The sequence below is a fragment of the Anneissia japonica genome, unplaced genomic scaffold (genome assembly GCF_011630105.1).
Source record: "Anneissia japonica isolate Jap-2015-1 unplaced genomic scaffold, ASM1163010v1 scaffold2266_len499427_cov150, whole genome shotgun sequence".
Taxonomy (NCBI): Eukaryota; Metazoa; Echinodermata; class Crinoidea; order Comatulida; family Comatulidae; genus Anneissia; species Anneissia japonica.
Window position 1 is genome coordinate 3,477 of NW_022711849.1, and position 26,711 is coordinate 30,187.

The 26,711-nt window shown below is 34.3% G+C and overlaps 1 protein-coding gene across 1 annotated transcript; it reads left to right on the forward strand.

Moving 5' to 3' along the window:
• The first annotated feature begins 9,192 nt into the window (after positions 1–9,192).
• Positions 9,193–10,324, forward strand: LOC117107594. Its single transcript, XM_033249296.1, has 2 exons — positions 9,193–9,277; positions 9,606–10,324. Exons 1-2 carry the CDS (start codon positions 9,193–9,195, stop codon positions 10,322–10,324), a joined length of 804 nt encoding a protein of 267 aa, XP_033105187.1.
• Positions 10,325–26,711: the final 16,387 nt, after the last annotated feature.

Here is a 26,711-nt window from a genome sequence, read left to right on the forward strand (position 1 = left end):
AATATACATACAAAGACGTGTAAGTGGAGCAACTTGATAACTTGATTGTTCTAAGAGAGGGGAGCAGCCAATGCCACAGTCGCCAGGGAGACTAAAGGGGGAGGAGGGATTAAGAGAAATTGAGTAATTGAATGTAAAAAGGTATGGGACTATTGGAAAATCTTTTGGTTCTGCATTTAAGCTGTAAATAATTACTTCCACTGCGTAGACTTCTACCATGAGATTGTTGTCGAGTAGGGGGAATCAAATCAGCAGAATGATTAGTAAGAGAAAGGCCTTTAGCAAATTTGAGACAGTGGGCTGCTCTCCTGTCATAGAGGGTGTCCAAAGTACAAAGAGTTCTAGCATGTTCGTAGGTCTGATAGTTTTTTCCTAAAATAATACGGCAAGCACGCTTCTGAGTGGCCTCAAGTTTGCACTAAGTGTTTTAGTGATTCCAGTGTGCCATATCACATCAGCATATTCGAGGACAGGTCTTATGTATCCAGTATAAATAGCACAAAGTTCAACTGTGCTCAGCCCAAATTTTTTAAGGTTATTAAGAATGAACATTTTCCTGTTAGCCTTAGCATTAATTATGTGAATATGGCTACCCCATTTTAAATCATTCTGTACAGTGACGCCTAAGATTAAAGCTTCGTCACGAAACTCAATACGGCATTCACCAATGTAAAAACTTTGTTCTGGGATATTGCTCTTAGCAAAGCATATTTGCATGGCTTTACATTTACTAGGATTTAAAAGCAGAGAGTTAACAATACACCACTTAAGAAATTGATTAAGGTCATTCTGTAAGAAACTTTCATGTGATATAAGTCGATTTTCGTAAAATGAAAGATCATCAACATATTTTAAATACTTGGTGTTTGAACCCATTGCATCCTCATTGATCATAATCTGAAAAGCTAAAGGTCCGAGCTTAGTCCCTTGTAGGACACCACCCCTGAGACAAACAGAAGAAGACATAGAATTATTGTACTTAACACACTGCTCTCTGCGACTGAGGAAGTCGCAAACCCATCCAAACTCCAATATCAATTTTTTTTTATATTAGCACATTGTGATTGATGAGGTCAAAGGCCTTAGTAAAGTCCGTAAGTACGACCGTCCCAATGTTGCCACTTCTGTCAGCCGCAGAGCACAGGTCATGAATGAGGCGCACCAAGTAGTGACAGGTGGAGGCTCCCTTCACATTGCCATACTGTTTAATGTCAATACATTGACTGATGTCATTAAGTATCCAGCTACATACAAACTCTTCAGCCACCATTGCAAACGCGGATGTAAGAGAAATAGGCCTCAACCTGTCAATACTTGGTGGCTGATTTTTAGGGATGGGTACGAAAATGGCTTTTTTCGATTGGACAGACAGCCTGCCCTCTTTAAAGGAACAATTAAGAATATCAGAAAACGGCTCGCTTAATTCAACTGCAAATTCCCTTAAAATTCTAGGTGGGATACAATCCGGCCCCCGGCTTTATTTGGATTTACCTTTTTCAATTTATTATATACCTCTCATGGCTGAATTTGGGGAATCCCATCAACGGAAGGAAGATAGGCAGGAAGCTTGTTATAATCTAAAGGTGGTAACTCACAGGCAATGCTGGTGAATTGGTTATTTATTGCATTAGCAATCCCAACATGATCTGAGGGCAAAATACACTGAACTGGAACTTGGGTATCTTATTATTACCCATATATGCCATGGTCTTAATTTGTGTATGCCACTAGCGTGGTTCACTACACTGTAGGTGCTTAACACGATTACAAAAATAAATGGCCTTGAGTTTAGCAACTTCCCTCTTAACTGCATTTCTAAGTTTCCTCCATTTCGTAGAGTTATTAAAAAAGGCTAACTGTCTCCTATCAATTAAGTCTCGCAGGGCTTGAGTAACCCAAGGTTTATCCGACTTATGGATCTTAACTACTTTAATTGGAAAATAATCATTTCATTCATTTCATTTCAGTTCATATAACTTATCCATTTTCCCTTGGGTGGTAGAACAGCAAGTAATATCTGACCAGTCCTGGCTTAAAATCCAGCGCCCGAAGTTGCAAATAAATGAAGTTGGATAAAAAAACTTTGATTTTGCTCACAGTATTATTTACAGTTCTGATCTTGGGTTTCCACAACACGGACAGGTGGTCACTTTTCCCTAGAGGAGCAAAAGCAGAGGGTGCACAAAAAAAAAATTGTCGAGGTTAGTTAGTATCAAATCCAATGTAACGTTGCCACGTGTGTGAAATTTAACGACTTGTTTAAGACAGGTTCCCTTTATAATGTTGTACATGTTCATCCGGTTGAAATCTCCCATCACACAAAAACCTGTTTCTGGTGACCGTGAACGAATACCATACATGGTTTCAATAAGATGATGTTCTAATGCTGCTTGATGTGGAGAATTAGTAACTATGTAAACACCGCACAAAACAATTTGTGAAATCCCCCTCGGCAGTCTATGCGGCCTTATTTGAATCCAAATTACTTCTAGTTTAGGAGGTGCAACAATGTTTATAAGTAGTTGAACATTCATGTAATATTTCAAGTAAACAGCTACGCCCCCACAACGTCTATCTTCTCGACAGGTAGAGAATAATGAATAATTAGGAACGTTGACTCGATTTGCGTGATGGTGAGGTGAAAATCATGATTCGGTGATTACGGCTATGTCAATTTTTTCCTTGTTAAGCAATATATGTAGTTCATCAAGTTTGTTAAGCACCAAACGTGCATTACAAAGCAGGAGGGTGGTTAAATCAACTGCAGACTTCCGATCGCCGCCATTTTGCTTAGTATGGTCCGGAACTAACTCAATTGAAGTTGTTACCCGAGTCCGAGGCTGAATGTGTGTATGGAGTTGGTCTTTTCTAACAAATACGTTGTAAACGACAGGAATTCGCCGTTTTTTCTTTCTTCCCCCACGTCTGCCCCTATACCTACGTCTACGCTTTGGCGGTAGGCCGTCATAGTTGGTAGGATCAACAGCTTCTTCAACACAAACAGCAGCATGGTCTAATTCGCTTTCAAAAATTCGGGTCATTGTAAGCTGTCAGCAAGGTCAGGGGCTAGCTTCTATAGTACACGTACGAAAAAGTCAACAAGTGAAAAAACACATCAAAATTTCACTCAAACGAAAGAAAAATGACTTCACCAAATCACCAAACAGTACAGAAGAACATCCAAACATCAAAAGGAGGACAATTAAACAAAAAAGAAAACCCACAAACACAGAAAATTTCTAGTTAGAAATTAGTTAGTTAGACGTTAGTCGATACAAAGCAAAATGGATGAAATCAGGGCAAATGTGAAATATCTAGGAGAATACCGTAATGCTTGTATCCTAGCATTCACGGCTGTGTGGCTGTCTGAAACAGCATTTAGATAACCATGTTGACATCGATGGTTTTAAACTTACGTCTAAAAGTACCGCCAAAAGTAAATTTATATATAATAAAGACTTCATTTAGATATGCTGGTGCAAATGTATGGAATACTATGGATGGCAATCCCCGCCAAAAATACAGTTACAAACGAACAACCTACTCGTATAAACTAACAACCTACTTACAGAAACGAACATCCTACTCGCAGAAATGTACGACTCACATAAACGAAAAACCTACTCACAGAAACAAACAACCAACTCACATAAATGAACAATTTACTTACGGAAACGAAAAATCTACTCGCAGAAACAAACAACCTACTGGTAGAAACGAACAACCTGCTCGCTGAAACAAACAACTACTCGCTGAAACGAACAACGTAGTCGCAGAAATTGATGCGCACAGTACTCGCAGAAAAGGACAACAGAATCGTCCATTTTAAAAAGGTAAGCAAAATCTCTCATCTTGAGGTTTAATGTAATTTTCTTCCTCAGCATATCATAGGCACTATCCGTGTACATCACAAAACACCTAAATCCTACCAATATCGGTTTGTGAAAGTGATGTAAGACCACCTACAAATTACCCTCACCACCTAGCCACGTTCCCATATTAATGCATTGGCAAAACATCCTAAATATGGCATTATGAAGGTGATGTAAGACCCTAACAATTTACCCCATTCCTATTATTAACCAAACTTCTTATTAAAACATATGCCAGTACAGGAAACAAAATCTGATAGGACGTTTACATTGGTAGTAGTGGTGTTCCCAAGACTCAAGTTATGCTCTTTCCTACTCAATGCTCTACTCTACCCTATCCCTCCGCCACACGCTAATCCCCCGGCATGACCCTACTACATCGTATATACAATCTAATCCACAGTCCATTACAATCTAAGTAGGCTGAAGAAAAAGAAACAAGTAAAAAAGCGCACACTGACAAATAAACTTTAGGGTACAATTTTTTTCCTCCGATCCCCTCTGTGCATGCGCAAATTCCACACCTCTCACCCCCTCCACATGCCATCAATATCTAATAATGGCTTTAAAAAGGCAAGTATTCCACCATATACCGACTCTATGTTGCTACAGAATAAAAACCATGATATATAAAATGCTGTGTTGCCAGACCCCGATATATGCTTTTCCCACCCTTACTTCTACCATACCCGTAACCAACCCCTACGCCCTGCCCAACTTTAATATATATTTATTTCATCTAGTAATCAAAATATCTTGGTGAAAATGTACTGACAGTATAGAAAAAATATCCAGGACCATGGTGTGGTGTGGGTGGCCGGGTTTTATGGTGACAGGCCTATCTCACCCCGATACTAAACATTTTCTAGCAAATATGGTAGGACTTTATGGATATTAGCAAGGCTTATGAACATTATTAACCCAATCTGCTGCGTTATATTTTTCAGGAAGCCATCCCGAACATTTCCACCAGATAAAATAGATATTTGAGATCTCTTTAAAAAATGTCCAGGATCAGCCGCTTAGGAAAGTGCAGAACTGAAGAGAAACAAATATTTTATTACCTCATGTATATGTAAATTTACTAAATAAAAACCTATTTATAAGTATTTATTTGAATTGAAAAATTACAATATGTTCATTATAAAGGTTTACTTAAATTTTCATTTAATCATATATTTAGTATTAAATATAGGAAATTGGTAAACAAAATCAAATACATAAAGAAACATTAATTTAAGCGTATACATATTGTATAATAATTATTAATAGCATAAATAAAAATATGTTAGTGTGAGAGATTATTATCCTCTCAACTCTTAGTATTATGTATGTAAAGTAACTTAAGCCCACGGATAACCATGTAGAGTGTGATAATGTTTTTAATTGAATATCAAAGAATTTACCAAAGAATTTACACATCGCTGCAAGTGTAACAACTATTCAGCCCTACTGCAGCTTATACTATATACAGTATTGTGTTCTATTTGAATTGAAAAATTACTATATGTTCATTATAAATTTACTTAAATTTTCATTTAATCATATATTTAGTATTAATTATAGGAAAGAGGTAAACAAAATCAAATACACAAAGAAACATTAATTTAGGCGTATAAATATTGTATAGTAATTAATAACAGCATAAATAAAAATATGTTAGTGTGGGAGATTATTATCCTCTCAATTCTTAGTATTATGTATGTAAAGTAACTTTAGCCCACGGATAACCATGTAGAGTGTGATAATGATTTTAATTTAATATCAAAGAATTTACATGAAGAATTAATTACACATCGCTGCAAGTGTTCAGCCCTACTGCAGCTTATACTATATACAGTATACAGTATTATGTTCTATACCACTATTCATTATACCTTGCTGACTCGATAATGTTTGGTATTCATGGTGATAGTGTTTTGCGTCTCATTCATAGCGCATTTGAGTAAATAATAGTGCTAATATTGCTATAAAGTATCGAGATACACAGAAGTGCATAAATAATAAAAAATGTGCTCAATAAATATTTGTTCAAATTCATATATGGTATCTTTAAAATAATTTCCCCTTTATGGAAAATATACATCAGTTTCGATGTGTAGTAATTTCAGTCTGATTGCTATTACTATATATATCTGTCTCTTATACACATCTATTTACTAAATAAAAACCTATTTATAAGTATTTATTTGAATTGAAAAATTACAATATGTTCATTATAAAGGTTTACTGGACGCGTTAAGAATGACAAAATATTCTCTGTATCTGCTGGAACCCAACAACATAGCTTGTATTCCACTATTTGCATTCACACATGGGCTGTGTATATATATTGCCTTGGTTTGGCTCTGTAATCATTAGTGGTCGTGGGACTAGTTTGGGCCCTACCTAAGCTGGTTGAACGTTTCGTTTGGGTCTATACCCTAGCTGCACTGATGAGGTCTGGAAGGCCGAAACTGATCCGTCTGCAGATATTGGGATTCCTTCCAGTAGATGCTTAGTTGATTTTGTCATTCTGATCGGATTTTCTCTACTTTTCCGTTTTAATTATATACATGGCGAGGCATGTAACGACCCTACAAGAATCGCTGAATCATTTAACTTGTTGTTTGCGTCTTACCACAATGAATGTGACGCAAACTACAAGTTAAATGATTCAGCGATTCTTGTAGGGTCGTTACATGACGATGCATTGCAGATGTAAAACATAAATTACCTGCACATAATATCTTAGATTTGTTATATGTCCAAAACTTCTTTAAATTATCCGATTTGTTCATAAGGATGTTAAATGAATTGCTGTACGAACGTTCAATGGAATACTTCATTTTTATTTCGTATAAGTTTATACTTATTCAAATCCTCAACATTCCAGTTCTCTTAAAACGTTTAAATAGTTTGCGCTTTAGGTGAACAAGCTTCTAATCACCATCTGTAACCCATGCTTTTGGTCGTTGCCGTCTGGTTCTACGTGGAATACTTGACATTATTGATGCAATTCATAAACTTGGAATATTATTTTTTCAAAGTCTCTTCAAGAGTGCCAGAAAATATAGATTCCCAAGATATGCTGGCTATAATGTTATTCAATTTGTAAACGTCCGCCTTATGGTATAGATAATTTATTTTGGGTGGCAACGCTTCAATCCCTTGGAATACCACAAATTCTAAAATATACTTTGCAATGATAGGAGGCAGAAAAAAGCTTATAAAACCTTCAAATCACATATTCTATCTGGGAGAATAGTAAATATCAGATCGAGAGTGGATCTACAATCACTAGTTACTCTGGCAGGCTCCTTGATGAGTTGATTAAGACCAAAAGATAATGTCCAATAGCCTAACTGCCGATGTATATTAGTATTAGTATCTGACCAATTTACGTTAAAATCACCCAACAAGATTAATCAGTGGTAATGCTCAATGTTAATATTAAATAATACTTCCTCCAATTTGGTAACGCACACTTCATTAGGAGGGTAATGCATTCCACAAAGCCACTTCTGATTCCCATGAGTGAACTGGGCAAATATACATTCTAAATTATCCATGAAATGATGGTAAACGGCAATAGGTGCAAGGCTAGGCTTATTTGCAAGAAGTACTCCACCTCATTGAACAAAACATGCTGAGAAGATAATAAACTATCTGGAATACTGGCATTTAACCAGGTTTCAGTCACACCACAAATGCTGTGGTCGTCAATTTCTACAAAAGCAGCTAGACATGACATTTTATGCATTCGGTATGCTTATATTACTGGAGTCATGATCATTATTAGATAATACTCTATCAATGGACAATCGTGATAGATTACGAAGCTCAAGAAATGCGCATCCTGGACATACGCATGAGCCTGTTGCTACATCAAGTGAGCGGTATTGAGAGGGTGTAATACGCCTGCACTTAATACGACTGTATTTGCTACATACGTTGCATTTAACTGTGTGTAGTGGCGACAGGCCTTTCACAAACACCACATGGGTTCTTGACCGGCCCAGGGCCCGGATTTATGTTTCCATTCAAAGGAAGAAGATTATTAATTGTTGATGTATGATTTTGGTAATTAATACAAGGACCACTTAACTTCCTTTTCCATACCGCACGATCATCCTTACTTCCAAGTAAACGTTTGTGTAGGCTAGTACTTAAGCACATCAATGGCCATCTGAATTTGCATACCTTGTTCAAAGCATTTCTGTCGGTATAACTCAAAGATTGCCAATCCACGCTATGTCGAAGGCCTACTTTTTTGGCAGTCAAAAACTCGGTTTTTATTGATAAAACATCATCAAATATATAATCCTCATAAAAAACACTGCATTTCAGGTAAACTGGTGAAGAGTAACGTTGATAAAGCTGAGCAAATATAAGTAAAATGAGAACCATATTTCTGAGAGCCGAAACACGTCCGCACACGTTCACGCCCATTGTCTGAATTGTCGTAATAAATCACGATCGAATCAAACTATATCTGATCATGTGCTACTTTATTGTGTACAATGTATTGAGGATGATTGTCAATTATAGTGGGCGGGTCCATATAGTTAATTCTTAGCCCAGTAGAAACAAATTTAGCTTGTAGACAAGAGCTATCCAAGTGACCACACCTGGCTGATTTAGAGCTACCAGTCCTCAAGAATTCGAAACTTCAACTTCCCATTGGACAAGATATGCCTGATTTGCTCCGTCCACATGAAGTACGCAGTAGGAATGCTGGTGAACCTTTTGGCGTATGAATGATCCTGGGCTTTGCCATAAACTGTCCTATTGGCTGATGGAACTACTAATCGCCATCAAGTCACTATGCACAAAGCAAAATAAACGTTGATAATTGTTGGTCTGAAAACACCAAGGAAACTGTGATGTCCATCAGTGGCCGAAAGGTTATATGTAAATGGAAAGACTAATCGCCGTGTTAGAAAAAGATGGACATTACACAATGAATATTCCATTTAAAAGTAAATCACGAAAACTTGCCTGATAACCGACAAATTGTAAATCAGATTGCACCTACTTGGTAAACGCTTGAGTCAAATTGCCGCACTTAAAGACAGATACACGGCAGAAGTGCACGCATTTCTCGATGCCGGCTATGCCGAATTAGTACCCGACAATGAGATCTACAGAAATGACGGTTATGTGTGGTACCTCTCACATAATCCGGTACTTAACTATAATAAATAAAGAATCGATTGCCTTTATGGCGGACATTGAAAGTATGTTCCACCAAGTACGAGTAACACCTTCTGATCGTGATGTCCTTCGCTTTCTGTGGTAGGCCAACGACAATCCTGGTGATATTCCTCTTGTATACCGAATGACTGTCCACTTATTTGGTGGTGTTTGGAGCCCCAACTGCGCCAACTTTGCTCTTCATCGTACTGTTTCAATTTCACCCCGAGGTATTACAGACTGTTAAAACAAACTTTTATGTTGATGACTGCTTGAAGTCCGTGCCGTCAGTTGATGAAGCTGTCTCTCGTTCACCAATTAAAGAAACTACTACTGCGGGGTGGATTTCGACTTAAATATTGGATTTCTATACTGCAGAGAAGTTATCTGTTCACTACCTGAAGAGGAATGGACTAAAGTTTTGAAGTGCCTAAATATGAACTTTGACAACCTTCCTTGTGATCATAGATCAATTCCAGTCCAATATACAAGTTTAACCTAAACCTATGACACGTCGGGGAATGCTAAGTATTGTAAGTTCCGTCTATTATCCCCTAGGTTACACTGGACCATATGTATTGAGAGCACAGATGCTCTTTCAACAACTTTCTCGTCTTAACTATGGTTGGGATGATGTCATACCACCAGATATTGCTGAGCAGTGGGGCCGGCGGCTCAAAGACATTCAACTCATGAGGAACTTAAATATACCTCGTAGTGTTAAGCCAACAGATTTCAACATTAAATCCAATCAGCTACATAATTTTGCTGATGCATCGGAAACCGGATATGGAGCGGTTACCTATCTCAGGATGACGGATGTAAATGATAAGATTCACTGCAGTATCTTAATGTCCAAATCTAGATTAGCACCTCTGAAAGGCATGACAATTCCAAGGTTAGAACTGACTGCTGCAGTTGAAGCAATCAAGATGGACGAGTTGTTGCGACGAGAGCTTGAAATACCTTTGTTGGAATCTGTATATTGGTCGGATAGCATGATTGTTTTACTGTACATTCAAAATGATGAAAGTCGGTTCCAGACTTACGTTGCCAATCGAATTGCCAAAATTAGAAATCACAGTTCACCATACCAATGGAGACACATTCCCAGCAAATCTAATCCAGCTGATGATGCATCCCGAGGGATCACAGCTAAACTGACAGGCAACCAACGATGGATTCATGGACCATCATTCCTGTGGAAAGATGAAAATGCCTGGCCGGTACAACCACAGTTTAAGTGTGCTCAAATATTCAGTGGTACAAAGTGTTAACATTACTGACATGCTTTTGCAGAGATATTCATCGTGGTATCAATTAAAGAAATATGTGGCTTGGATCCTTCGATTTAAGAAAATACTAATAAAGAAGCAGCATTTTACTGGAGAGCTAAATGTTACTGAGAGAAAGGAAGCTGAAAAGGCAATTATCAAATATGTTCAGGACAATTGCCATAAAGTAAAACCAGATGGAACAAGGTTTAGCCCACTGAGAAACCTCTTTCCAATAAAGGCAGATGATGGAATATGGCGTGTTGGAGGGAGGCTAACTAAAGCCAATTTGCCGTATCAGATTAAACATCAAATTTTACTCCCAGCAACCCACCATATTACCAAACTAATCATTGATCACTATCATAAACTGACGGGGCATGCCGGAGCTGAGCGTCTTCTGGCTGAAACGAGACTAAAGTTCTGGATCGTCAAGGGCCGTGTCACCGTCAGGAATATATTATCATGATGTATAATATGCAGGAAATTGAGAGCACGAGCTGAAAAACAACTTATGGGAAACTTTCCGGAATCCAGAGTTACGGCATATGAAACGCCATTCAATAGAGTGGGCGTGGACTACTTTGGACCTTTTCTTGTAAAAAGAGCTCGTATCCAACTAAAGCGATATGGATGTCTATTCACCTGTCTCGCTACAAGGGCAGTTTACATTGAGGTGTCACATAGTTTGGACACGGATTCTCTCATCAATTCCCAACAACGTTTCATTGCTCGAAGAGGGGAACCACGTGAAATAAGATCAGATAATGGTACCAATTTAGTTGGTACTCGCATGCAAATTAAACATGCGCTCAAAGAATTGAACCAGCATAAAATTGGTGATTTCTTGCATCAAAAAGAAATTGAATGGATCTTCAATCCTCCAGCTGCATCACATATGGGTGGAGTATGGGAACGACAAATCCGTACTGTGCGTTCCGTATTGTGTGGCCTGCTTGGTCAGCAAAAACTAGATGAAGGTTTGGCATCACTTAAGTGTGTGGTGGACAATATTGTAAACAGCCGCCCAATTACCAAATTGTCAAGTGACCCAAATGACACTGCACCTCTGACACCTAAGCACTTACTGTATATGCGTTCAGGACCAGATTTACCTCCTGGTTTGTTTGTGGAGCAGGACTTGTACAAGAGACGCTGGCGTCAGATACAATATATGGCTAATGTATTCTGGTTAAGTGAAAACCTACCTGCACTTCAAGAACGAAAAGAATGGTTAACACCCAAAAGAAACATACAGAAGGGTGACCTAGTTTTAGTATAATTTGAAAATACTCATCGCTCACAATGGCCTCTTGGATTGGTCACCAAAACCTACCCAGGCACAGATGTACGCGTGCGTTCTGTGCAGAACAAGACGCAAGCCGGTGTATATGACAGATCTGTATTAAAAATTTGTTTATTGGAAGGTTGCGCTTTGGAAACCTAGTGTGTTAAAGTAAAACTTTTCATCGAAAAGAGAACATTTATATTGGACTCGATATTTATAGAAATATATTAGCTGTATTTGCATCATATACAATTCAACAACTTTAAGCTAATAGGGCTATTGTAAATTATTGAGTATTGTTCTGAAATTTGAATAACTATGACACACACCTTTAAGATATAAAATACCAATACGCTGCCTTTAATACTGTAGTTGGTTAGAGTTACTGTGTAGTTAGATACTGAAGGGAAACAGTATAATACCGCTGAGGAAAACCAGATGAGGGATAGCCAACCATTATTAACATACATATTAAAAAAAATAAAAGTAATATATAGGTTTAGTTCGTTTATAGATAAATTAGTATAAGCCTAAAGTCTTTTTTTTTTTTAAATATTTCAGGGTATCTTTCTTTGAATACATTGTAATGTATTGGGGCCGGTGTAACACCCTGAAATTTGTTTTCAATATCAACAAAATGTTAACTTTAGTTTATAAAAACACTGTATTCATTCATACAATGTTTGGTTTATTATCATATTGGTATATCTAGTCAGCATTACACAGGATATGTAGCATTTTTGCTGATACCTTTGTAAGCTGTAGACATAGGAGAGAAATACATACTGTATAGTAATTATACCTTTGGATACTACATACACCCACGAGACTCAGTGATGTGAGTTTATATTTAATGTTTATCTCTAATAGTTTATATCATTAGAAACCATAATTATTAAATTAGTTTAATAATCCTGTTCATTTAAATATTATTGCATAGAAAGCATATCCTATAGATCTGATTTATTTTATATCCTTTATTTCAGTTTGAACCGTTCACAGTTCGTTCGTTCATAAGTTCGTTCGTTCATCGTTCATTCGTTCATTCTTTGAATCATTGTATACCATTGATAATCTGTTATTTTAAAACGTTGGAAAACCTTAAGAAATATATGAACAGAACGCGTAAAATGTATGCTGAGTTCAACTGTAAATTTTGTTAATTGCACCGCTTTTAACGTTTAGCGACGTTACAGGTATTATATTAGAAACATGTCATAAAATATAGATAACTTTTGAATTTACCTGCAAATTTACTTTAAATATACAACCCGCAGCCCACACCCCAAACCCCCTCCCCTGGCCGAAAGCTAATCCACCTAAGCTCCACCAGGCTTAAAATATATAAAACACATTTCATCTATTTCATTCTTTATTGGTTTTTGCTTTGTATACCTTACTTAAAAAACATTTTGTTTAACATTTCGATAAAGAAGTTATAACTTTCAATGCGAGTACATTTTCAAAATATTTATTTAATTTTTACATAAAATTTAGAATACATTTTTAAGTAAAAATGTTTTTTATTTTAAATTACAGCGACATACATATATAGTATTCATCATGCACTAATTTAAAATTCATCAATACCTTTAAACATTATTGTAGATAATTAATAATAACAATTTTATTTTAATATTATAGTTAAATATACTTAAAAATATACTTGCAAGAATTGAATATCATTTGTTCTTTTCTTTTTCTAAAAACAAACGCGTTTTTCTCATTTTGTCAAAACCTGGATTTTGCAGATAATGCCTTTTTCTAATGAGACTTGAAAATACTTATCGGTCACAGTTGCCTCTTGAATTAGTGATCAAAACCTACTTAGGCACTGATGGACGCTTGCATTCTGCGCAGATAAAGGGGAAAACTGGTGTATATGACAGACCTGTGAAATTGTGTTTATTGGGGGAGGGGGTTGCGAATATGATAGTATGTGAAAGTAAAATGTGCATAAAAAAAAAAAAAAACATTTTTTATTGGACTCTATATTTAAAGGAAACCATATTAGGTGTATTTGCATCATATACATTTTAACGACTTATACTAATAATATTGCTACTGTTAATATTCAGATATTTTTCCGAACATGGACTTATTATTATGTCCATATCTTATTAATACGTCCATGTTCAGAAATTGAAATAACCATGACACACACATTTACGATACGAAATACCAATAAGTTGCTTTTAATACCGTAGTTCATTACAGCTACTGTAGCTAGATACTGAAGAGAAACAGTATAAAACCGCTGAGGAAAATTGATGAGAGTACAATTTTCCTGAATAAGTTGCTGCGATGATTCGAACGAAAGCGAACACCCTGCTGCAGTAACAAGATAGCAGGCTTTTTAATCTCCTAGTAGTGAGCTAGTTGGTTTTGGCGAAAGGTAATTGTGCATTTTTTATTTTCATTTTTTTTGGAAACTCATAATTTTACTCATATTTAAAGTATCTTTTATTACATTATTATTGTTTTTATTTTTATACCTTGTAAACTTTGTTTAGTTCGTTAGTACTATTTATGTTTTTTTTATTGCATATCTGCAGCTCATCAGCTTGATTTATATGTTTTTTTTATGCTGACAAATTATCTGGTGTAGTTCATTTCATTTAATTAAGTATTTCTTGCTGTTAATTTGCCTTTTCTTTTTAAGTGAAGGAGGTATATGTACTGTATGTGTGTGTGTATGTATGTGCATCTATGTTTGTGTATGTGTGTATGTTTGTGTTTGTATGTATTTATGTGTGTGTAGATATGTATGTGTGTGTGTGTGGGTGTGTATGTGTATGCGTGGGTGGGTGTGTCTGTGTATGTATATGTACGTGCATGCACCATACATACATATACCTCTTTAGTTATTGTTGGTTTTAATGATTTTGATTGTTATAGTTTTAATTTGGATGCACCATTAATGTGATGTGTGCTGCTATTAAGAAAGCGTTATCCAAATAAATATTATTATCATTAATGCAAATTCAATAATGTTCAGATCAAATAAATTTATAACAAAAAAAATCAATCATTATGTACATATGTTTATAATATTAAAATATTCTACCTGCACTTTGTTTATTCCATAAACATAATGGTTCACCGACATCAACAGGATCCATGTCAATATCTGCCAAAATAAAATGCATAATGCATTGTCAATTGCTCATCGTCCATTGCAAAACACAAATGTCATTAACATCATCATCATCATCATCATCATCATCATCATCATCATCATCATCATCACCATCATCATCATCATTATAAATACCGCCACCGACGTCGCCGCCGCTGTAGTCGTCGTCGTCGTCGTCGCCGTCATCATCATCATCTTAAAATATACGTAACATTATGATTATAAAATAACATAAAGGGATTCCAACATTTTTCGCTGTAAATTTATAGGTGAAAATGTACACTTAGAAGTACACTTTTAGGTTCAAAATTGCTAATTTTTATTTCATTTTAAGAGATTTGTATTTTTTTTGTATTCTGCATTATACACCTTTAATCTAAAAATAAATGTGGTTTGATAAAACTCTCCTACCAGTGCAATTTGTTTGCAAAATAACTGTTATGTACTTAGTACTTCCATTCAAAGACCTTCACCCATGTTTTCAATAACAGTGAGTATCATGTAGTTATAAGAAATTGTGTCATATTAGATTTTAACATAGCTGCCAAAATATTGGTATTTTTTGTCGATATCTATACTTCAGAACTTAAGATAGACAATTAAATCATATATGTTCTATATCAGAGAGTATCATAAAACATGATAGTATCATCAGAACTTATGTCACATGCCTGCCATATTGGAATTCGAAATGACTACCAACAATTTTTAGTCGGAGGAAAAAAGGTGTCTGGTATGTATATATAATCCTTGATTGAGAGTTCTGTTTTAGTAAAATTCAAATATTTTGGTGGCGATCTTGAAATCTAATATGGCAGCCTTTTGATATAATTTCTGATGATTGCAAGTTGCTCCCTATTATTGAAAGCATGAGTACAAATCTTCGACAGATAGATATGAACACAATGTACTGACAAAATTATAAATACTTTGGCAGATATCCTGACATGCAATATGGCAGCCGTCTTGAAATTACTATGGCAGCCTTCTGATATAATTCTGATGACTGCATGATACAACCTGACATCATAAAACATGGGGAATCTCTAGTGCTTGGGGTAGATATGGATATATTAACAAAAATAGTAATTTGGTGGCTATCATGAAATCAAATGGCGCCTATTTCTGATTATTGCATGACATGTTTAAACGTTCAAAACAGGTAGATATCGTTTGTACTGTAGACATCTTGTATTAATGTGTGCTGTAACATGAATAAATTGCCTAAATTTCAAAATTTTGGTGGCAATCTTAAAATCCAATGTGGCGGACATTTAAAAAAAAATTATATATTTTCATTAATGAATATTGAATATAGATTTAATTAAAAACAAAGGAAACAAAAGAGTCAGTAGATAATAAATGGTAAATGATAATATATGAAATGTATTAGAAAACCCTCCCCTCCAATAATAATAATAATAATAATAATAATAATAATAATAATAATAATAATAATAATAATAATAATAATATTAATAATAATAATAATAATAATAATGATAATAATAATAATAATAATAATAATATAAAATAATGCATAAAATGCAAATTAAGGATGAAATCAAAATAAAAACAATTTGATATACGACTCCACAATAACAGTGATTATGAACAGTTGTGATTATATGGAAAAAGTCAGTACCATGCTCAAAGACACAGATACTTACCAAAAATTCGTCAAAGACACAACAAAAATATTCAAAAGGAACCTGACAAAAATTTTAAATAGACTTATGGATGAAAAGAAAATTTCCTACTAATTAAAAGCCAAATAATTTCCCACAGCTGAAATAATACCTAGGATACTGTACGCCAAAACTACATAAAACCAATTATTGCCCACTACGACCTATTGTTGACAATATCAACAACATCTACTATGAAGTTTCCAAATTACTTTCCAACTTACTGTCTCCACTAATAGGCAACACGGAGTTTCACTTGAACAATTCAAAACAACTTGCTGAAGAATTAAAGATGATGTCCATCAACCGAAAAAAAAAAAATATGAAACCTACTTTTTGGCGTCACTATGTTGATGACATACTTGCCATCATCCCTATGGGAAAAGAAGAACAGATACTACAACATCATAATAATATTGATACTACTAGGCAAATAAAATTCACAACTAAACATATGCAGAATAATTCTATACCATTTTAGACGCACTGATTAAAGTGCAAGACAATGGCACCATCACAACATCCGTCTACCGTAAACCCACATACACGGACCAATACCTACACTTCCGATCAAACCATCTACTTGAACAAAAAATTAGCGTAGTCAATACTCTAGTTGATAGATGCAAAAACATTGTCTCGACAGAAGAACAATAAAAAGAAGAAATGGTTCATATCAAGAAAACATTAACTGCATGTGGATATCCAGATTTGTGTTTTGACAAGGTAAAGAAAAAGAGAGATGAGAAGAACGAAAACCAGGGTGAGGTAACAACAGCCAACAGGGAAAAAACCAGGTTAGTGTTGCTCTACTATATGTCCCAGGCCTCACTGAAAGATTAAGAAAATCATTCAAACATTATATCAACACCTTCATCAAACCAAACAAGTTAAAATACACCCTTGTTCACCCAAAAGCCCAAATTTCAAAAGAACATCATTGTTGAATCGCATATCAAATTGGATGTGACAATTGTGAAAAAGTATATATTGGCGAAACCGGAAGAGAATTGAAAGTGATGATTGATAAACACAGGATTTATGTTACAAAAAATACACCAGGCATTAGAACCAGAGCACTAGGGAAATCTCTCGGTACTCTTTCCTCCACAAATCGGCGATTACTACGAAAGCCTATTAGGGCCACTGAAATATATATTTTTATGTCGTAATTACGATTTATTATGTCGAAATTTCAACATATTATGTCGAAATTTCGACATAATAAGTCGTAATTACGACATACGTATGTCAAAATTTCGACATAATATGTCGAAATTACGACTTACGTATGTCGTAATTTTGACATATTTATGTCTTAATTACGACATAGGCTTGGGCCACTATTTATATGTATAATCTCTAAAGATTTTAAAAATCAATCCTTATTACTGAAGTTAAGGATTGTCAAAAGAGTTTAAATGTACATGGGCAATAAAAAAACGGTGAATGAAAAATGGTGGATTTTTGTTTAAATATGGTATACAACATTAAAAAGTCAATTTAATGCTAACATTAATACTAACTTCAGGTATCAGAGTATATTTATTTTTAAAAGTAATACAATTGGGAAAAAGTCGTCCGGCCAAAGCCTGTGCGGCCGGTGTGGTTCCGATGGCCCTGCGTCAGTGGTGGGGATATTTGCCATTGGGACTTATACTGTTTGTCTGATTTAGTTTGTATTGTAAAATACATAATTACGATTACGTAATTACGACTTACGTATGTCGTAATTTCGACATATTATGTTGTAATTTCGACATACGTATGTCGAAATTTCGACATAATAAGTCGTAATTACGACATACGTATGACGAAATTTCTACATAATAAGTCGTAATTACGACTTACGTATGTCGAAATTTCGACATAATAAGTCGTAATTACGACATACGTATGTCGAAATGTCGACATATAAGTCGTAATTACTAAATAAAAATATATATTCTAGTGGCCCTAATAGGCTTTCGTAGTATTCCTACACACAGTGTGTGATTTTTTTTTAATTTATTTATTTTTATTTTTTTTTTTTTTCATTTTTAAAACATTTTAACTTTGTACAAATGAAGATTCTAATTATTGAAAAAAAAAACTAACTGTAGTTTAATCAAACTAGTAATTTACCGTAGCAGTAAATCTTGGGTGGGCGAGAGTGAAATATTTTAGATTTAAGATTAAAATGCATGAAAATCCGGATTGTCTGGAATTGGATGAATAGTGCTAATGGACAACGATGTGTTCTAAAAGATCATAAAGCCAGTTACTCACTGCGTGCAACGGCGACGTCACAGCAACGCGACGAAGAAGACACGCGAAGACGCGGACCCAACGGTTTTTTTTAATGAATATCCGTTCAGAATGCCACTGACAATCAGCATTCCGCATTGCGTCATCTATCGCTCGCCGGAAGCAAATGTAGATTCGTCGTACGACGCAGTGAGCTCAAATCGCGTCTTGATATTCAATTTTTTAAGACAGTTTATTTTTTATTTATTTATTTATTATTTTTTTTCAATTTTAGAACATTTTAATGTTGTACAAACGAACATTCTAATTATTAAAAAAAAGTCTATCTTACTACTGCATCATCCGAGCTTTCGAGATTACGAGACCTTGTTTTATTAAATATTATAATTTAATCATACTAGTAATTTGCAGTGGCAGATCTTGGGTAGGCAAGACTGAAATCTTACAACACCGGAGCTTCTGGATCTGCCATTTATCTACAGTAAACTCAGCAACTATATTTAAATTTGATGTTAATAATTTTGTTGATACTTCCAATCTCGCAATATACTGTAGTTTACTTATAGTTCTATTATATATTTACGTGATCGATAATTAAAACATATGTGCTTACACAGCCATATTGCTATTATAATTATTAAATCTATAATATATATTCAAAGCTATGTTTCAATATAGATTAAGGTATTAAATAATTTTAAAAGTAAAATATATATAAATATCTTCCTTACAATGAGTCTCCAGTTCCATTAAAGAAGCATCATATTTCCCCTTGATTGTATTCATTGACCATTCCTGACAAAATTCTTTCTGAAATTTGACTGGAATTAGAATTTCTGCAAGTACTTTCATAATATTATTACGAACATCGTGACATAATAGTTGTTTTTCTACTCCAGCATCGTTTGCAGAAAAATGCAAAATGACACATCCCGTTGTCATTCCATTGAACTTCAAATTAAGCGTTTTAAAATAGTTTGTTACTTTAATATGAAGCGGGTGGTGAGGATTTCGAAACTTCTTTACATGGTTTTCGAGTATGGTTTCAATTGCTTGATAGTTTTCAGATTCTTCATTCTTGCAGTAAACTTTCACTCTAACGCCTTCAAAAGAAAAAAAATAATTTATTAAATTAAATTCATAACACAAAAAAAAACAAAACAAAATGCAGTACAAGGAAATTTCTGGAATTGCTATTAGATGATATTATAATGTACAATAATAACAATAATAATAATAATAATAATAATAATAATAATAATGATAATAATAATAATAATAATAATAATAACGATAATAATAATGATAATAATAATAATAATAATAATAATAATGATAATATTAATAATAATAATAATAATAATAATAATAATAATAATAATAATAATAATAACTAGGCTTACTATGTCTGTTTGAAAAACAAACATTGCTTTAATGAAAAATTGAAGTTGAAATTTAAAAAAAAGAAAAAAGAAAAGTCGTTAAAAGATAAAAATTAGATAAAAACAAAGAAGGAAAAGTAATATAATTTTAATGAAGTGTAAACAAATGAAGTGGGAAAATACGAAAATTAAATTCACTTCCACGTTATTAGACTTGAACTATGGCTATAATTGTAATAGCGAGGTACATCGTGACCTGTAAGTTCATAGCGATTCTGACTAACTGAGGGCAAAAAAAAAAAAAAAAAAAAACTGTTCATGCATATTACGGTAGTTTTCAATTTAACGTAGCTATAACTGGTTTTAGCGCTTTAAATAACAGAAATTGTGTTTAAATAATTTTTAGTCAACTGTCTAAAAAAAATCTTTAAATGGTCCTCCTATTCACACCCTACTGCGGATCGTCATACAATTGGGTCATTTCTTCATTTCAACATGAACAACTATTCTGCAAAGTGTCATATTTATCAATCTATAACTGGGATGTAAGGAATTTAAATGACTCTCAAATTTACACCCTAAGCTGGATCGTCTCCTATGCATAATATCTTTCTTGTAACTTGGGTTAAATTTTCCAGAAACTTGTATTCGGATCAGTTTAACCTGTTTTTGAAATATTTGGTCTGTGACGTTTTCCTTTAAATGATCCTCATTATTCACACCCTACGCCGAATCATCACAGAAATTCAGTCATTTCTTCACTGGACCTACTATAGAAAGTTACATTTACACCTATTAAAAACGTTTTATAGGATCGTTTCATGCGATCGTTTTATGGGATCTCAAAATTTAAACGACCCTCCAATGTACACCCTTGACTGATTCGTCGCCAACATATAATACTATCTTCCTTGTAACTTGGTCAAACTTTTTCTGAATGTTGAATGTGTGACGAAATATTTGGTCTGGAACGTTTTCCTGTCAATGGTCCTCATATCTGCACCCTACTCAGGATCGTCACAAAAATTTGTTTTACCCGACATTGAAAAATTGTTTTACAAGGTTTAAAATATAGCCAATGATTTTAATATTTACAGTAGGTCTGGGTCCTCAAAAATTGAAACGACCCTCCTATTCACGCCTTCGACTGATTCGTCGCCAGCAGTTAATAATTTCTTCCTTGTAACTTGCTTAACATTTTTCCGAATGTTTCATTCAGACCAGGCGCTCCGTTTTCCAAATATGTGGTCTGGGTCTTTTTCCTTTAAATGGTCCTCAGATCTACACTATACAGCTGATCGGCACAAAAATTTAATCATTTTTTACAAGAATTTTACACAGTATTATAGAATGTTTCATTTACACCCATTTGTTTTTAAAATTTTTTCAAGATATTGAGATCTGGATCCTCAAAATTTGAAAAAGGCCTTCAAATCTACACCCTTCACTGGCTCTTCACTAACACATTACTATTTCTTTCTTGTTACTTGATTAATTTTTCCTTTAAGTTTCATTCACATCAAGTTGACCTGTTTTTTAAATATGCAATTTAGACCTTAAATCACTTTGGTTCTGACACTAAATATTAGGAGGCACATCCTTGATATATGGCATATGCTTCGGAAAAGCAAAAAATAGTGCAAAAAATAAGAAAAAATATATGCAAAAAAAAAAGAAAGAAAAAAAATCAGAAGAAAGACAATTGCTTTTCCCAGTACTGCTGGAAAAGTCAATAATAATAATAATAATAATAATAATAATAATAATAATAATAATAATAATAATAATAATAATAATAATAATAATAATAATAATAACAATGTATGGCTGTTAAATTACTTGCATCATCCCCAATGTTAGGATTTTCATAGAATTTATAAAACTCATTTTAATTGAAAAATATATGCATTTAGTTTAGCCGACTAGGATAGTTCATCGGAAAAAGTTCTGGCCGTTTTCGAGGTATTAAAATTGACCAATTACTGTATACTATAGTAAACAATGATAAAAAAAAACACACTTAAAACTCATAATTACCTTCGCCTCTGCGAAGGAGAGGTGAGTACCCCGCCTCAGTGAAGGACGGGTGAAAGGCATGTGTGTGTCGTGCTGTGTGTCTGTCTGTGTGTCTCTTGTGTGTGTGTCCGTGTCCTTGTGTGCGCATTACTCGAAAACTAAACGACCGATTTACTTAAAATGTCCAGACATTGTCAATATTACATGTATTTCATTCCCCCATTTGTGCTGATCGAACAGTAAAATATAGATTTTAGAACATTATTTATATAGTAGCCTGGTTGTAAAACTGCTGAAATGAACTTAAGCGGGAAGAAAGTAAAGGAAAATTCATTTTTGGTTTTTCTGAATCACCATATTCTATAGTGCCTCAGAAAAAAATCCCCATTTTTTTTTACAACACTTTGAAATTTTGGCCTAAAATACCCTATTTTAAACTATTTAAGATGGATGTAGGGGAAATAAATTTATGTTTCTGGTCACTTTTACATATACTGTGGATATAAAATATAACAAAAACTTGGCTAAATAGTTACTTATCACTCTCATTAAAAATTTGATCGGAATTATAACGTCATAATGACAAAGTCCTAGATGGCGTCCAAATGGTGGGGGAAAACTGCTTTTAATGTAAAAATAATTTTATTGTTATCAAAGTACAATAAAATATATATATATAATTAATTAACTAAAACAGAGTAAACCCAATGAAAAAACGAAAGTGTTAAATTTTACTTTAATATACCAATTTTTGGTCAGGGGTATGGGAAACATGTTTATGTTTTTAGTCACAAACACTATTTGTGGTGTGTCGAACTCGTCGTGGCATCAGACGATGGGAATCCCCCCCTCCTCCCAAGCAAATTTGGAATGATGAAGTCAACACACCAAATTCCAAGACTGCGACAATCAAAAAAAGGAAATGTTTACCTATTAAAATCTAATCTTTCTACACTACATTTTCTACGTCATCATTATTATACTATTATGTTGTTACTATATAATATTATCAATATAGTACATCATTATTCTTATGTGTTTAAAAAAATTAGTTTATAATTTAAATTAGTATATGCGTTAGTACTTCTATTCTTAAAACTTTCGTAATATTGGTGAACCGTTTAGAGAGTGTTACAACACGAGCAGCAAGGTTCTAAAGTTTTTGAAGGTGTCTAATGCTAATAGCAGTTTGACCATTGAGAAGTGCATTGTAGAATTCAATTTTGGGTATAATATAAGCATGAACAAGAGAAGCAGCAGCAGAAGATGAGATGTAAGGTCTAGTGGAACGAATACGGCGAAGATGAAAGTAATCCGATCGGCATACAGATGATATATGGTTGCTGAAATCCAGATGTTTGTCATATATGACCCCTAAGTTCCGAACAGAAGAAGATGGCAATATGTTTTATAATTTCAGGAACAGGGCGAGTACGATATTTGGAGGAAATAACAAGAAGTTCAGTTTTACTAGGGTATAATTTAAGTTTCATCATTGAATACCAATTGGTAATAGATGAGAAACATGATTCAAAGAGGAAATAGTTTAAGCAATATCAGCACTATGTCGAAGTAAAAAATCGACTTGCATCCGCTGGTTGTTGTTTTATAATATGGTGTTATATTAATAATTATACATACTTACCACCTGAAGTGTAGTCGAGCTGTAAAAGTGCACGTCTTATGTGAAAAGGCAATCAACTGTATGGGTTTCGATTTTTTTCTTTTTTTGCAACTTGTGCATTATTCTATAGAATAGTCTTTTTTCCGGGGAAAGCACTTTGCCTACATTTGTCTCTCTACCCAAGAGTTTTAAAAGAGCACCTGATAGGATGTTGTGGCATTGAATGTACCAGTTTTGTGCGCAGGAATAGGCATACTCTCGAGAGAATAGAGAATGTGTGCTGGTTTGCCATTGCATGTTAGTGGTCAGGGGGAATAGTGACCAGGGGAATACTGCCGTGATTTGGAAAAAGGCATTAACTCCAAAATCCTAGTTTTGCAAACGCGTTTGTCGTTAGCCTTTTGTACTGGAAATGAATTCTAGTATTTTTATTTGGCAAATATACTAAACATATAATTAAAAAACATATTAAATAATTTTCATTGTGATTTTTGTTCTTTAACCCAATTTAAATGGAGATAATGCACTATTCAAAATTTTAACAGGAGTCAATGGTGCGTGAAAAATCTGAAGTTAGGCATTAACTCCAGTTTTTCCAGTGAAATGTGTATCTTACGTAGCCAAATTACAGTATTTCTGACAAACAAATAATGTATGCCAATGTAAATTATATATTTCACGAAATTTAGTCCATGTAAGTTAAAATTAATATTATAGTATAAATTTATAATTAATTTAGGAGTCGTCATTGTATTGTACACGTATAAAAATAGTTAAAATGATTATTATTGTTCAAATTAAGCTGCTATCATTTTTATATTCAATCAGAATACAATGATATTGATATGTGATGGTTATATTATGAAGAATAATATTATTATACTCAGTAGAACCTCTAATTTACGTATACTAAATTTACAGACTTCTATTTTACAAACGCGAAGTTACATATTTCGAATCTTCATATATTTACGAATCATGTAAAAAGTGCCCAAATACAAAAATATACTTTTTAAGCTATTATTCGAAATTAAAGACACACTATTCGGTGAGGTAAATGGTTCTATAAAATGGTGTGGTAGATAAATAGAATTTAAATGAATCAAAGTTAGACGAGTTTTAGTTTTTCTCTTTTATTTGTCAACATCATTTTACCAGCATTGAAGATAATGAAATATTATTTTCTTATTTTTTTTTGTGATTTTATTAATTTAACAGCATTGAAGATAACGAAATACTGTATTCTTTTCTTTTTTTTTATTGTGATTTTATAACTTTTATCAGCGTTCAATATAATGATATTTTCTGTATTTTATTGCGATTATTGGCCTGATTTTTCACTCAATTATCTATGAAATCAGCAACATCGCCAACAGGCATGTTCCTCCAAAAGGCTTTTCTATTCTCGCTCATTAGAGGTAGAAGATTTTTTAATATGCCATTTTTTTAAACAGAAGTAAAGCTAGGCATTATGTGCATTTACATGACTAACATGACTAATTAACTATGCGTAATTGTCTTCTGTGATTGGTTCATTATGATCTGTTCATTGTTTGGTGGAGATAATGCCTTCTTCCAAATTATTCTGCATTCATGGATTGGAGTTAATGCGTAAATACAATATTTATTTCATATTTCTGGACATTTTTTGGGGTATATGATCAATTCACATGATAGATTACATCTAAAGGATGCCATAGAAACAAAAATCCAAAAATCTCAAAAAGTGGAGTTAATGCCCTTTTCCAAATTACGGCAGAATAACGCTCAGCAGTTTTCCTAGCAAAAAACATTACGCTATAAGAACGCTATAATAAAGTAATAAAAACCTTATTTTGTAGAACCATAAGTACGTACTTATAACCAAATTTCACGTAACAACGTTTGAACGTTCTTACAACGTTGTGTGAACGTTTTATTTTGTGACATACCTAACCACAATATTCGCGAACGTTATAAGAACGTTTATGGTTTACTGGCATTGGTGCTATATAAATATTTGGGTATAATTATCATTATTATATGCGGCCGGAAAATTTTTGAAACAGACTAAAATCCGAATCTTACTTCTCCGCTCCATCCGCAAAATGAGACCTAGCATCATAGGTTTGAGGTGGCAGACACATCAATCGGACTTGCACGCCGTCAGGACCGCTTCCTGCTAGAGTTTTATACATGGTCGATCCGTTGGAGTCGGTCCGCGATCAATCCGCTTGGGTTGAAAAAGCATTGGCTCCGTCAACTGTGATCAGCACACGAGGAGGACTGAGATACATGTCATATTGTCAATGTATAAATACTTGCAGTAAATCGGTCCTGTAGTTTTAGAGTTATGCGTCCGGAAGGATGCACACACCACTGACGCACAGACAGACAGCCAGCACGACAGTACGACACACATACACACACACATACCACCGCCCCTTCACAAAACACACACACACACACGCGCGCGCTATTGCAATATCCTTCTTCTATCCTTCGTAGGGGCTAATAATAAATATTATTATGTTAACGCAAAAATGTACTGCTGAATATGCAGATTTTAGAAATCTTATATATTTCCGAGGGCAACATAGAGCTAACTAGAGCGCATCGTTCGACCTCGCTTTGCTACACCGGGGAACTCAAGGGGACTCGTCCTCGGGCAAGAGTTAGCCGGCGGACTCTGAAAGCGGTCAGATTTTTGGTTTATCACTTGTAGTCCGGCAGCTTATCAGTTGGATGTGGACGTTCCGGACAAAAGCACCAATTTTTTTTACATGCTCCTTATGGTCATAGCATTTAATTTTTGGTAGGAACCACCTCATCCGAGGTCATTATGGCGGCCATCTTGGATTTCAAAATGGCCGCCTAATGAAACCTATGTTTATCTATATCTCCGCTTCTAAACCACTTGGAATTATAATTCTAATGTCTGAAACTATTTTTATATGGTCAAGGAATACAATCATACCATTTTTGACCTGGTCAGATTGCCACAAATAGGTCAGTTAAGGCCATTCA

Bases quoted from the DNA above. Each gene is read 5' to 3' on its own strand.
- LOC117107594 (XM_033249296.1), top strand. From the start codon at position 9,193: ATGACTGTCCACTTATTTGGTGGTGTTTGGAGCCCCAACTGCGCCAAC. The intron at 9,278-9,605 runs GTATTACAGACT...ATTATCCCCTAG, and splicing joins TGTTTCAATTTCACCCCGAG to GTTACACTGGACCATATGTA.